The sequence below is a fragment of the Natrix helvetica genome, assembly GCF_964273705.1.
Source record: "Natrix helvetica genome assembly, chromosome: 2".
In the NCBI taxonomy this organism is placed as follows: Eukaryota; Metazoa; Chordata; class Lepidosauria; order Squamata; family Natricidae; genus Natrix; species Natrix helvetica.
Window position 1 is genome coordinate 286,420,066 of NC_138552.1, and position 15,066 is coordinate 286,435,131.

General features: G+C 42.5%; 2 protein-coding genes across 3 annotated transcripts in view; one reads left to right on the forward strand and one right to left on the reverse strand.

Moving 5' to 3' along the window:
- LYRM9 (LYR motif containing 9) overlaps positions 1-15,066 on the forward strand; it is a 403,766-nt gene that overhangs the window by 262,152 nt on the left and 126,548 nt on the right. The gene's annotated exons all lie outside the window — the stretch shown is intronic.
- The window catches only part of NLK (nemo like kinase), a 129,000-nt gene that overhangs the window by 52,989 nt on the left and 60,945 nt on the right, over positions 1-15,066 (reverse strand). For both annotated transcript variants that reach the window (XM_081944358.1, XM_081944357.1), the window contains exon 2: positions 1,058-1,187. In XM_081944358.1, the coding sequence (XP_081800484.1) occupies positions 1,058-1,187 (130 nt within the window). The remainder of the gene's footprint in view (positions 1-1,057; positions 1,188-15,066) is intronic.

Consider the following 15,066-nt stretch of genomic DNA (forward strand, 5'->3'; position numbering starts at 1 on the left):
AAAAAGGGAAGGTTGGAGACGGATGAAACTTGTTGAGATTAGTGGAGTTGAGTGATGGCCCCCTTGAGGAGGGGACACATCGCCACCTTCTCTCTTCCTCTTTGGAAGAGCTTTATAGCTCCTGTTGCCTTAAGAAAGTTCAAAGCATTCTTAAAGATCCATCTCATCCTGGGAACTTCTTTTTTTGAACTATTACCATCTGGCAGACAGTAAAGGACAATAAAAACAAGGACAAATAGGCTGAAAATCAGCTTCTATCCCAGTGCAGTAACTATATTGAATTCTACAGTATAGTGCAATATTAATGTAATATCAGGCTTTCAATTCAATTGTATAGAATGTGAGGGAGGTGTGTTTGTGTTTTATTTTTATAGTTATAATGTACACTGAAGATGGTATTTAATTTCGTTGTATGAGGTGCAATGTCAATAAAGTAAACTAAAGGCTTAAGAGCCAGTAGGACCACCCTCTCTTAAAAGAGGAATAAAATGAAACCCAATCACACATACATCTATAATCAATCTATTGTCTCAGCTTGACTCTTGTTTGAAACCAACTTCACTTACTATTTATTACAGTCTCTCCAGACACATTACAAATTGTGGTTAATTTGAAGCAGAACTGAAAGCTTTCCAAATTCACTGGCATGCTTGGGAAGAGGAAGGGAAGAGGAGCACATGAGGTTCATTTCTTTCATGCACTAGCTATGGCTTAGGCCTTAGGGCAACATGCAAGCACACTTGATTCTTTACTGTCCTAGAAAGTAAAGAAATCAGCTCAGATATAATGTGTCGTTTTTATACATTTCCTTGGGGGCATTGACTGTTTATTTTAAGTGAACAGGTGTATTGCAACATAGAAAGCAGATTCAACTGGATTTAGATTTTAGATGTCTCCATAGTTCTAAAAAAGCTTTCTTTCCACTGATAACAGATGTAATTTACTCAGAAATTGTTGTCTGCATTTCTAATGCCTATGAATATTTGTAACATTTTATAGTATGGCATTCTCTGGTTAGAATGCCAAAAAATACAATGAAAATATATGAACCACTCACATTGTCATGCTTAAAAAAACACAACATCTTCAATTCACGGAAGACCCTTTTGCAAGAGACCAGATTTTGGAAGACGTTGGGCATCTTTTTCAGTGCAACTCTCTTTCCATCTCGTGGATCGGTTACTGACCTACAGGAAAACAAGAATAAACATACATTTTATTTCAAGCAACTTACGTCCTTACAAAGAGAAAAGATAGATGAAAGCATTTCCTAAATAAATCCACCTATTAAGAGCCAGACAAAACTGCTGAATGAGTCTCACTGCTTTTTATTGTTTCCATTCAATGAATTCCAACTGTGCTTCGGATCTATCACTACTTTCCTGTTATTCAGCTGCAGAATTTCTGTACACTCAGGCCCTTCAGTCCTGTGTTAGTAAAGCTCTTTGCCTCCAGTGTACACTGTTCTTTATTCTCCAAATGTGGGTCATAGGTAGCCCTCGGGAGGTCTGTGGTAGTGGTCATTAAGCAATTTGTTGTAAATCAAGGACTACCTGTACATAGCTTTGGATTATTGGGGAACAGGATAGGAAGACACGTATCTCATGTATCATGGCATTTCCTGAGTGAAATTACTGCAGCCGTCTCTGCAGTAAAAATTGTTAGATTTTATGATCTAAGAATGTCAACATAGGAAAATGACAATAGATGCTGCTGCTTAATCTGATGACATAAACAGATCTCTCCTGTTATCCAAAAATGGATATAAAATAGTCATGGAACATTGAAACAGACTATCTTTACTAGAAAATAAGAAGCTCATACTGAAGCTAATTTGTTGGTCTATCAGGTCTCAATTCTTTAAAAAATATTATTTATTTTAAAATGCACAAGTAATTAAAAATTATAAAAATAGAAAAGTGTCTGTATTAAATAATGTTTATAGAATGAAGAAAAAAAATCAATTATATACATAAATTAGCTGAGCATAAAAAAAAACCCTAACAGAAAAATCTATACAATAAAACCACAGATAGTAGCCATGTGAAAGACCCTATATAAAATTAATCTTATCGATTGTAAAGCCTACCATTAAATTTAGATCAGGGGTGTCAAGCTGGCGGCCCGTGGGCCATATGCATCACATGCAGGCCACGCCCACCCCAGCTCCGCGAATGGGGAAAATGTCGAGAAACATCATGTGACAGCAACGAGACGTGGCAAGTTTGACACCCGTGATCTAGATCTTACAGTGATCTAGTTATGCCACATTCTCAATTCATCCAGAAAATGGAGATTGGGAGCCTGTTTTCGCTAGCAGAGCACTCGGACCACCACAGACGCCCGACATGGGTGACATCAATGTGCCCCCCCCCCCCCCGAGGTCAAACACAACCCTGATGCGGCCCTCAATGAAATCGAGTTTGACACCCATTCTAGATCCATTTATTTAAATCACAAGAATGATCTTCTTTCCATTATGTAAAATTATCCTCTTTGCCAAACCTTTGTAAAGGTCCTTCATGTGATGACAAAAGATATCAGGTTACAGTACCATTTAATGCTGCCAGTAATGTAGTTGTTCCAACTTTCAAACAGAGGTTGTTCTTAACCCTATCTCACCTGAATCCTTCCTGAGATTGAACCTGGGCCTAATGTATAATGCATGTTCTAGCGGGAACCAAGAAGGAAAAAACAAACAAACAAGTAGTACCTCTTCAAAAATATCATTTCCAAAACAAGGATAAGGTTAAGCTTTTATCAGCAAGCATACTGCTTTCCATATAGACTCTCTAACTAAAATTCTTCATTTGCAGGCTGTACTCAGGATTACTTCAAAAATACAGGTGGCCCTCGACTTACCACCATTCATTTAGTGACCATTCAGTTACAATGGCACTGAAAAGGTAACTTATGACCATTTTTCACACTTATCACAGTTGCAGTATCCCAGGGTCATATGATCACCTTTTGCGACCTTCTGACAAGCAAAGTCAGAGGGGAAGCCAGATTCACTTCTTGTGTTACTAACTTAACAACTGCAGTGATTCACTTAACAACTGTGGCAAAAAAAAACCCGTAAAATGGGGGCAAAACTCATTTCACAGCTGTTTTGCTTAGCAATGGAAATTTTGGGCTCAATTGTAGTCCTAGGTCAAGGACTACCCGTATGACTGCAAACACTACTGTAGCACATAAACATTTGAATATTTTACTCTAAAAACTGAGCAAAAGCCTCCCCAAAATTATTAGAACTATTTCTTCATTAATTTAAAGTGTTGTACAGAATGTAATAGTTCCTGAAAACTTCAAAAATTCCACCATAAATAATCTGATATCTCAGTCATCGAAGAATGAACATAAGTAGTTTCTAGAATAAATTTTCGTAGTGTGCATAAACTTACCCTTATCTGTAAAGTCTGTTAGAACAACTCATAATGTGCCAATCACTGAGCATTGCTTAACATAAAACATTTATTTCTTTAAAAGTTACTCTTTTCAGTTCCATCTTGTCTTTTTACAGCTTGGAAAAGCATAAAAGCAAAAAATAAAAACGTTTCAACCTGTGGATGAAATACATCAAAATATTGGCCTGAAATTTGTCTATTAAAGACCACTCGGAAAGCAAAATTTCACTTAATTATTCATACAATGGCTAGCCTTGCTAGCTCCTAGCAATCGTACCCTAATGAAAGTGAATGGCAGTGTGGTAATTTCACAGCATGTTGAGTTTGTTCTCTCTTAACTGGGGGTAACAGCTGCTTTAGTTCAGCACAAATAGTACCAGAAATCAGAGATAAGTGCTGAAGACTGTTACACAGGAATGCTTTCCTTTTCTTTGCTGATGAAAAGGCTGGTTGTGCTCTTCAGCTTGTTGTCTGCCCCCCCCTCCCCCATCTGTATGAGCTAATGAGTTACAGCTGGTAAAGATAACAGCTACTTTTGACTGTACGTTCCAATGCGTCGTTCTTAAGAGAGATAATTCTAACATATTTGAACAAAACCAGGGTTTTAAAAAAGGAAGAATTAAAATCTACTCTATGAAGCAAATCATATCGAACCGAGATCCTTGTTACAGGCTTTTTGGGGATGTGGATTAATAGGACAATTATGTTTGACTTTGCTTAGTACGTATGTGCATGAAAAATTAATTTGTGCAGAGCCCAGGGGACAAAAAAGCAACATGATACTTGAAATGCTAATTGGTTTACTCTGGTACGAGTTTTTGTAGGCAACTGGCTGCATCATCGGATGTTTCATAAATCTGACAGAACACACAATGTCCTGTGGAAGTTCAAGTTACATGACTATTTATATATCTTCAATTAGCATTTTATAGATTAAGATCAAAGAGCACTAAGCCCATTCCTAGCAGAGTTTGTACCTTAAATACTGACAGTGAAAGCAATAAAAGCAAAAATATAAGTGGCACGTTTATTTACATTCAGAAGCCAACCCCATAGGTGAAAAAATATTTGTTGAAATGGAATCTTGATTTATTTACTAGATTTGAATAAAGGATCAGCTCAAATTCAAAGATTATGAGAGGGAAAAAATTCATTGTATAATTATCCTTGCCATACATGCATGCTTTTATACCCCTCTTTCATGTCTTTACTTAATCATCTTCAGACCCAACTGATTTGTAGAATGTTATTATTACTGTCACTGTTGTTAGTGTGTTATACCAGCAGTTCTATTTTCAAATCCCTCCATAAAGATTTTCCACTTTTTAGAGCAGCTGCACAAGGCACCAGGATTTCAAAGACCCCTTTCCTAGTCAATCACTGCCAAATCCAGATCCTGTACACAGCTTTGGTAGGGAAAACACATGGGGAGTGGAGGGAGGGGCCACCCACCTACCAGGCCGTTTAACAGAATCATCCCTGGCTATCAGGTGACACCGTAGATATCACACTAGATTGCCTTCACATCCAATTCAGATCCTATTAAACATGCAGCCTGCATTTATTGTGAATAAGATTCAGTTTACTCTTATTTGCACTGTCACGGGTTCATTTTTGGATAGTATATACAGAAACAGGAGAACAAGCATATTTGTTTTACCTACGTAAGAAAAGTCTTTATAGAATAGTTACAAAAATCAAGCTTAGCTCTTAAAAAGTAAACTTTTTGTCCTGATGTTATCATACCCCAGATCCATCTTATTCCCACTTCTTAATATCATGCCTTTTTTTCTATTATCCTATTTATTCACAGAGAGCTTAAATATATTTATTTAAATATACAGTAATTTTCCTCCCTGTCTCAACTATAGTCAGTCTCTTTTCCTTCCCACAGATTTCTTTTGTAGTTGTGTTTGGTGAATTATTCCCCCACTTCTGTCAAATTCATCATTTTCTATTCTTTGCTATTGCAACTGCAGTTTTTCTTTTAATCAGAATGTTTGTAATTAATTTTTTTTCTACCTCCTAATTCCCTGATATTCCAGCAACTCTTACCTGTATTTCACTGTCTTGTTCCCTGGGCTTTCTACTCATCACAAAAATTGTAGTGTCCAAATACAATGTTATCACCCCCCAAGCAGTTCTCACAATAAGCTTCTGTCCGAGCTCTGTTTATCACTTAAATGGCTAGCAGGGAGGCACAGAAAGATCAGAGATTCAAGTAGACTGGTTGCTTTATCCAAAAGAAAGATCAAGATCATTTTGCATAAATTATTCTTGATAAATCCATGTAGATTCCTGCCATGTAAATGTAGTATTTCCTCCAATCAGCTGGGACTCAGGAGGTCCCTCTCAAGTGCCAAACGGCTAGTTGTAGCCACTGGGGCTCCGGATGTTGAAGCGCCCCCTGGCAGAGAGAGACCTTATATTGGGGAATCCACCAAAGAGGGCTGACGGAGAGATTCACCAGATCGGGGAACCAGGTCCTTCTGGGCCACAAAGAAGCCACTAGTAGGACCTCCGCTTCCTCCGACAGGATCTTCCGAATCACCCTGGGAAGAAGAGGCAATGGCAGAAATGCATACAGCAGTCCCGATGGCCACGGACAGTGAAGAGCGTTGACCCCTTCGGCTTGCGGGGTTTGAAACCTGACAAAGAATCTGGGAAGGTGTGTGTTCTCCGGGGTAGTGAATAGGTTGACTAGCGGCTGGCCGAACCTCTGAGACAGTTGGTGAAACAGGTCCGGATTCAGGCACCACTCCAAGTGGTCGACCGTGGCCCTGCTCAGCCAATCCGCTTGGATGCTGTTTACCCCAGAGATGTGTTCCACCTGGATCGAGCACAGGTGCCTTTCTGCCCACCTTCCCAGGCATTTGCCCTCTGCCATTAGGGACTTAGAGCGTGTGCTCCCCTGGCGGTTTATGTGTGCCTTGGTCACCACATTGTCCGTAAGAATCATCACATGACGCCCCCGGATGCTGTCGTGGAAGTGAACGAGAGCGAGTCTCACTGCTCTCAACTCCAGCCAATTGATGCTGTGTGATGCCTTGGCTGTCAACCACCTGCCCTGCACAATTTGGTTGTGGAGGTGAGAGGCTGGCGTCAGGCGTGATGGTGAGACAGTCCGGCTCCTTGAAGAATGTACCCCTTGCCAGAGCGGGAGACAGCCACCACTTGAAGGACTGACGTACTCTCGGTGAGACCGGGACCAACGCCAGAGAATTGCTCTTGTTGGCCCTTTGGTAAGGCAGGAGGTGCCACTGGAGGCACCAAAAATGAAGACGCGCCCAAGGCACAATGAACAGGCATGATATCATTTTGCCCAAGAGCTGAGACAACTGCACAATCATGGCATGAGAGGACTGCTGCACCCATAGAACTCGTTCCTTGATGCTTGCCAGCCGTTCCGCAGACAGGGAGACCTGACACCTCATAGTGTCAATGTTGGCGCCAAGGTGCTGCAGTCTGGTGGTCGGCTCTAGGTGACTTTTCTCTTTGTTGATCGAAAACCTGTGATCCTGGAGGGTTTGCAGCGTGTATTGCAAATCTTGTGCCGCTTGATGACGAGACGACGACTGGATGAGGATGTCATCCAGGTAGCAATGAAGCCGCACTGGACGAGATGTGAGGAAGGCCGCTGCTGCTGCTATGATTTTGGTGAAAGTCTGGGGGGCCGATGACAGGCCAAACAGCAGCGCCCTGTACTGGTAGTAGTGACTTGCGTAAAAGAATATCAGGAACCTGCAGAGAGCCTTGCGAATGGGGACATGGAGGTATGCCTCCTTGAGATGTATAGATGTTAGCAGATCTCCCGGCCTGATGCAGCCCAGGATCGATTGGAGGGACTGCATCTTGAACCTCCTGTATGCTATGTGACGGTTTAGCCTTTTTAAGTCTAGGACCCCCCTCCACCCCCCGGAGTTCTTTAGGACAAGGAAGAGTATGGAATAAAACCCTGTCCCTTCCTGACCTGGTGGAACCGGTTCTATGGCCCTGATGTCCCTAAGATGAAGGATCTCCTGTTCCATGAGAGCCTTCTTGACCGGGCAAGAGGGGGTTGGACACCAAATGAAGTGTCGAGGAAGGGGGGAGAGGAACTCTAATGTCAGACCTATGTGTATCATTTGAAGGACCCATTGGTCCGATGTGATCCGCTCCCATTGGGTATAGAACAGCTGAAGACGCCCTCCGATAGGAGCCGTCCGCTGGTGGTCACTTAAGAAGGTCGTCTGAAGAGCCTGGAACCAGACCCCCGGCAAAAGCAGGACTGTTGGCGCCCCCTGTCACAAAAAGGCTGACGGTCCTGGGACCTGTCCACGCTCTGGGAGAAGGGATGTTGAAAGGAACTGGAGTTGGAGGCATGCTCCGTGTTCCGAAAGTGCTGCCTCCTATAGAACTGGGAACCCTTACGATCAGACGTCTTGGTGACCGAAGGCACGACCTTCTTCTTGTCTTTATTTTCAATAAGAACAGGATCTAGAGCCTCAGCAAAAAACTTGTCCCCCTTGAACGGAGCAGAAGCAAGCTTCCACTTGGACCGCATATCCATGTTCCAGTGTCTGAGCATAAAAGGCGTCGGGTGGTAACATTAGAGGCCGGGGATCTAGACGCAAACTTAGCAGTGTTCAGGATGGCGTCCAATGTTCCCTCTAATTTTTTTTCAGTGTGTGCGGAAAAGTATAGTGTTTCAGCGGCACATTTTCATGCCTGAGCACCTGAAATTTTTTTAGCCATAATTGCCATCAGAGCAGACGTTGGGGAGGGGGCAAGAAGGAAAAGGGTCCCCTCTCTCTCCCTCAGACCCCCAGGATGGAAGGAAGGGAAAGGAGGGGGAGGGAAAGGAAATGGGAGAGAAGAAAAGGAAAAGATGAAGAAGGGAGGGAAAGGGAAGGGAAAAGAAAAAAAGAAGGGAAAAAGAAATAAGGAAAGGAAAGGAAGAGAGAAAGGAAAGGAAAAAGGAAAAGAAATGGAAAAGAAGAAAGGAAAAAGGAAAGGAAATGAGAAAGAAGAAAGGAAAGGATGAAGAAGGGAGGGAAAGGGAAGGGAAAAGAAAAAAAGAGAAAAGGAAATAAGGAAAGGAAAAGAGAAAGGAAAGGAAAAAGAAAAGGAAAAAGGGAAGGAAAAGGAAAGGAAGATAGAAGAAGGACAGAAAGGGAAGGGGAAGACTGGAATGGATTGATACTGCTCAAAAATCAAGTCTCAAGATCCCGTGGACCCCTTTGGCTCAGGCAGTCCAACTCCACGCTGCTTCCCTCTCTCCGCAAAACGAAGGGATCGCAGAAAGGCTGCTAAGCCCAGAACGGGCCTTCAGATGACGCAATGCCTGAGAAACACGGATGTGCAGAGAAATTCAGGCTACAACCAGTGAATCACGTTTTCCCAGGAACCGACGAAGCCCCAGAGGACCAATGGGAATTCTCCCTTCTGCAGCGTCATCTGTCTCTGGGCAGAGTCTTCCTTGACTTCACTCGCTCGAGGAGAGAGTTCGGTGCAGAGACAGGAGGAAGGGAGGAGCAATATTTTAAGTCATATTTTAAGACATTTAAAAACACTGCGTGGCAGTTGGAAACTGCTGCGTTGCGTTTTCTTGTTACGTGCACGGCCGCGCAGCCACGCAGCTTAGAGGGAACATTGGTGGCATCAGCAGTATACTCTGTCGCCGCAATAATCTTTTGACATCCTGTCTCAATTTGATATCCCCAGCCGGGAGCTTGGTGAGTAGCTGTCTAAACCAGAGAAGAGCAGCTCTGGAGAGGAAGGACGCAGAGGCGGACGTCTTAATAGCCCAAGCCACCGCCTGATGTGTCTTGTGGCAGGAGTTCTCTGCTCTCTTGTCCTCCGCTTTGAGCCCTTCCAGTAGCTTGGGGAAAGCACTGAGGAGGAAGTGAGCGCCGCCACTGACGCGTCCAAGGGAGGCTATTTCAGCAAGTCCTCCAGACAATCATCCACCATGTATAACTTCCTGTCGCTACCACTGGGGGTGGCAAGGTGCCTGGTTGCGCCCATTGCTTCTGTACTACATTGAAGAACAATTTTGGAACCGGCACAATTTCCTGTGTTGGTTCCTGTTCCTCGAAGAGTCCCTCACTGAGGTCCTCAGGAGTGGGAGCCACCTGAGCTGTGGGGCTAGAACCCAAATGGGTAGAGGCTTTGGCCTTGTTCAAAATAATCTTGAAGTGAGCATGTTTGAACAAGCCAGTGAATGCAGGTTTGTCAGGAACAGCTTCATCCCCAGATAATTCAGGCTCTGGGCCCGAAATAATGTTCTCCTCCCAATCTGAATCCTCGCTGGCCAGTGAGGAGTGGAGGGACTGAGGTTGCTGGGCATGAGAAGCTTCCTGAGAGTGAACCTGGGCCGTGGGTGGGTGGGACTTGCGCAGATGCTTGGCCCGCTGCAGCATGCTGGCCTCTATCCCTTGGGAAATGGCCCTAGCAATGACATCCTGCATCTCAATGGAGAGATCGGGGCCCCGATCCTCCACTGGACGAATGACCGGCTGTTGGGGTGCTAAAAGTTGCTAAAAGTTTCAATTCAGTCCTGGGCAGATTGGCTGTATTTAACCCATGCTTGGACTCTCCAAGCAGCACCCAGGAAAACCTGCTGAATACCATCTCTGGCCTGGACCCCTTCTTTCTCCCATTTTTGAAGATAGTTGTTATTCAATCTTATGTACCATATTCATTCTCCAAAACTCCTCAAAGTTCACAAAGAGACGCCAAAGATGCTTTTTCATAGGGCAACTTTCTGTATTTTTCCTTGAAGATGTTTTACTTCTCATCAAAGAAGCTTCTTTAGTTCTCTCAAGCAAAATCAATGGGAGGAGCCAGATTTGTTTAATGACTGCATGATTCACTCAACAACTGTAGTAATTCACTTAACTGTAATCAAAAGTCATAAAACAAGGGCACAACTTATTTAACTGCTTTACTTAGCAACAGAAATTTTGGGCTCAGTTGCGGTTGTAAGTCGAGGACTACCTGCAGTCTTCAGACAACACAATGGTCAGATTCTTGATCTGTTTTGGTTTTGTATGTCTACTACTAGTTCTGACCATGTGCAACTCAGACAATCTTAAGAGTCTGCCACTCATGGTATATGGTTCTTAGCAAGTTTCCACATCTGTTTTACTAGACTGAATAGAAACCATCTGACCTTGGCTGAACTTGTAATTAAAAATCCAATGACTTGACTTTGTGACTCCACAGATCGTAGAATTGCAGGATTGGAAGAGGCCATTTAGGACACAAAGTGCAGGAAACAAATTAAAGCATCCATGACAGATGGCTGTTTAATCCTTGCTTGAATACATACAGTGAATTGGAGCCCATTGTATCTGTTGGATTGGTTCCACTGTCAAAATTATTTTTTTCCAACATTCAGTTGGAATCTTTTTTTTTCTTGTAACTTAAATCCTGCGTGTCCCACTCCACTGACCCCCATGGAACAATAGAGAAAAGGTCCTGGTCTTTTTCAGTGTAACATTCTTTCAAGTATTTGAAGGACACTATCATAGACTTCCATGTCTCTCCCCATCCCAAGAGTTAAACATACCCAGTTCCTTCAGTTTTTCAGGCGTTAGCGTCAAGTCCCCAGATCATATGCACTGCTATTTCAGAAGTTCTTCCAGTTTGATCTTTTCTAAAATGAGGTGCCCCAAACTGAACACAGAGGATCTGAACAAAATAGAATGGAGCTATTATGTAAAAATAACATATTTTCATTTGAATACCTAAGTAAGCCATCCAAGATTAATCTCCATTGTGCAAAAGCACCACACATGAAAATTCATCTGGCCATTTATATTTCCAATGTAACATTTGACTTTTTAAGCAAAATGCAGAGTTGAAATTAAGGACACATATTATCTGTTGTCTGTTTGGTGAATATGCTATTATACAAGTGACTACCTGTATAATGATGTGTTTCAAGCAAGCAGGTATTAGAAAACAAGGAAATATTCATGCTGTTACGTGTTACTTCTAACAAACTCGACTGTCACGTTTTTAAAAAGAGAAAGATTAACCAGCTGAGGTTAAAAACCATGTTAAGCAACACTGACTCAAAACTGGCAATTTAGTATAATTCATCAGAAATTGCTAACTCTAATCTAACCATTAGCCAGAAACTATTAATATATTTCAATACAAATGAAATAGCAATTTCCCTTTTTGTAGGTAGTTTAACTGCCAAAGATTCAAAATAAGCAGTGCCCTCACAAGTGGCTAGTAGGAGAATTTTTATTGCTATATTTCACTCTATTATAAGGCTGGAAAAGAAACTCTATTCATATCTGCCCATTAGTAATAAAGGATGCTGTAACCAAATAAAACTAAGCAACGCTACTACAATAGCCACACAAAGGAGACCTTGGTTTTGTGGAACATCTGACAGTTCTCGACCTAGGACCAGTTTACTTGGCGATCTTTCAAAGTTACAATGAATCTCCCCAGGCTACAACTAGATTCACAGTTCTGGTAACTGTGCCTTCCAAACTGACTGCAAAATGACAGCATTTTGACCTCTCAGCAACCAGCCCACATTTATAGCCTTTTGCAGCATCTGCAATCTCATGACCGTGATTAATGATGTTTTATGCTGGAAACCAGCATCTAATTCTGGGATCACGCAATCTCAATTTGCGATCTACCCAGAGGGTTCCTGAAGTCAATGGCAGAAGCAGGATTCACTGAATGACTGCAGTGACTCACTTGTCTTCTGCTTGAGCAGGGGGTTGGACTAGAAGACCTCCAAGGTCCCTTCCAGCTCTATTCTGATTGATTGATTTGCTTTTCATCTCCTTCAGCTACTCTGTGAAGTGGGGGGGGGGCAGGATCCACAAGAGGCAGAGAGGGCGGCCAGGATCCTCTTGTGGATCCTGGCCGCCCTTCTAGTCCAAGCAGCATTTAAGGCTTCAGTTGGACTATGTAGCCAACTAGCAGGAACAATCCCCAGCTCCCTTTGAAACCCCTCTGGGTCCATCTGTTGCCAGGTGGACCCATCTAGTGAGTCCAGCCTTCCTCCAGTGGCAGAATTCCATGGTAATCAGGATTTCATCTGACCATGACAAGAGAGTCACTGAGAGCCTCTTCAGTTTCAAATCACATAGCCACTGCTTGGAGAGGAACCCAAGTCAAGCTCTGGACAATCTTGGCTAGGTTCATGGTTGTCATGGTGACCATGAATGTCTGAGCCAATTCAAACCCCACTTCCAGAGAAAGCAAACTGAAATCCCCCCAAGACCATAAGAACTCAACTGTTAGCCCAGAAACAGAATCAAGCTCAGGCAGGGAGACTGCCATGCAGCAGAGAGGCTGGTACAATACCAACAATCCCGTCTGATCTCTAGGACTCAATTTAATGAAGAGGGTCTCATATCTGGTGACTTCATGAAACAACATCTCTGAAAGTGTAAGGATTCCCAGCTGACTATCATTATATCTCCATTTCTATCCCAGAGTCTTGGTTGGGGGGAGGGGGTCATGTGTACATGGGAAGGGGGGAGGGGCATACAGGGGAGGTCACAAGCACATTGCATTATGGGATGACAAAAAGATTAGCCATCACTGCCATACCTAGAACCCAACTAGCCATATCCATTCTGCAAAATCTCCATTCCCTTCCCACTCCAAGGGGATACTGCAAAATCTCCATTCCCTCCCCACTCCTGGGGGAAGGTTACTGCAAAATTCCCATTCCCTTCCCACTAACCTGCTTTCCAGCTCCGTTCTCCTGTGCAGGGCAACAAAAGAAGACCCAGCTGATCAACTGGGACTCAGGAGGCAGCGAATAGATGAGGACGGGGCCAGCCAGTGGTGGTATTTGCTGGTTCTCCAAACTACTCAAAATTTCCACTACCGGTTCACCAGAATGGGTCAGAACTGGCTGAATATAACCTCTGCATACCTCCAAAAGGTCATCCATCCCCCTTTCCAAACCCAAATACATGCCAGGTCGGCCCACTCATCAATTATTAAATTGCAGTTGAAGTGGTCTCATTACAGGCTGACCTTGCATTTCAAATGCGATAGCTAGAAACTGGGGTTTTGGATGGAAATTTTGCTATCATCAAGGTAAGCTCTGCTACTATTGATGGTTAGTCAAGAGTCATGATGGTGGTTAGAATGCAGTATTGCAGGCTAATTCAGCTCATTGCCAGGAGTTCAATCCTATCTGGCTCAAAGCTAACTCAGTCTTCCATCCTTCTGAGGTCAGTAAAATGAGGACCCAGATTGTCGGTGGCAATATGCTGACTCTGTAAACTGCTTAGAGAGTGTTGTGAAGCACTATGAAGTGATTTATAAGATTAAGTGCTATTGCTATTGTTACTGCTAAGTTAGCAATTTATCCTTGGGCACCAGCAGGGTTATGTTTGGGGGGGCTGTTTGTTTTAATCTCGTTGTAAATTACCCAGGGCCAATTGTATAAAATGGGTACTTATAGAAATCATATAAACACATAGGGGAAAAGGCATATCTTATTACTATGCTGCTTACAGACAATACTAAGCTAGATTGTGCAGCAGTGTGATCTGGATGAGCTTTGGCAGCTTCCTAGCTGTATATCTATAATATAAACTTGGGTGGGGGAGATCTGAGGAGGATCCAAAATGCACACAGATAAAACAATTGGCAGACGGAAAATGATCGGTATTTGAGTCCATGTGCATAGAGTTGTTATATCTGAAAACTGAACTGGGATCTTTAAAATGCCTTAAGATTTAGAGTATTTTTCAAATGTTTAAAATAAAATTCTTAATATTTAGATATGGAACATTTTAAGAATTACAAATGTCATAGACGACTATCACACCTAAAATGAAAGCAAATTTTAATTCCTTTTTCAGTACAAGGAGAAACATTGTATTTGCAAGAAAAAAAAGATCTGTTTTTCCACTGCCATGGCCAATTAGGTTCTATGTTAGCAACAGTTAATCTGCCTGTTTTAAACAAATATTTTGAAATTCCATAAAGTTTGGTATATATTTAATTTCAAAGACCAAAGTAACAAAAAGGCTAAATATCACTAGCCCCCTGCCAAAAAGCACTCTTATGTATACAATTTACAAGGAAACTGTTATCCTTATATATAGCTGAACTACTCTCTTGCTTCTTGATCATAAATTTATGGGGACTTTGAAAAATATCTCTGAGCTGTTAAATACATAAGAGGAGTTACTTAGTACTAGTCACAAATAGATGAAAGTCACCATCCTCCAAGGGAAAATGGGAACAACAAAAAACAAACGCCAGTTGCACACTTACAGGGCAACCCAGAATAAGGTACCTATCTTGTCAGATCAACTGTATTACACTTGCCTTTCTGACACATGAAATGAACTGTGCTGAAAATATTGAAATTGTTACCATCATATGAACACTAATAACCAGCTTGCCCACTAGATGGTACTTTTCATGACAGAATAATGGAGGAGGGAAGGAGTCTAACACTGGATATCATTTGGTGTTCTTATTCCCCTATCTTGTCCTTTGCAACTTCCTTATGGTTCTATGATATCCTATAGCAGTGATGGCTAACCTTTTCCAAACTGAGGGTCCAAAGTGCGTGTATGGCCAAACCCCCAAAATGCAATGCACGTGTGCCCCCCTGCATGCGCCCCACCCCCTGCAAATGTGCATACAGCCCCTGCATGTACCCCAC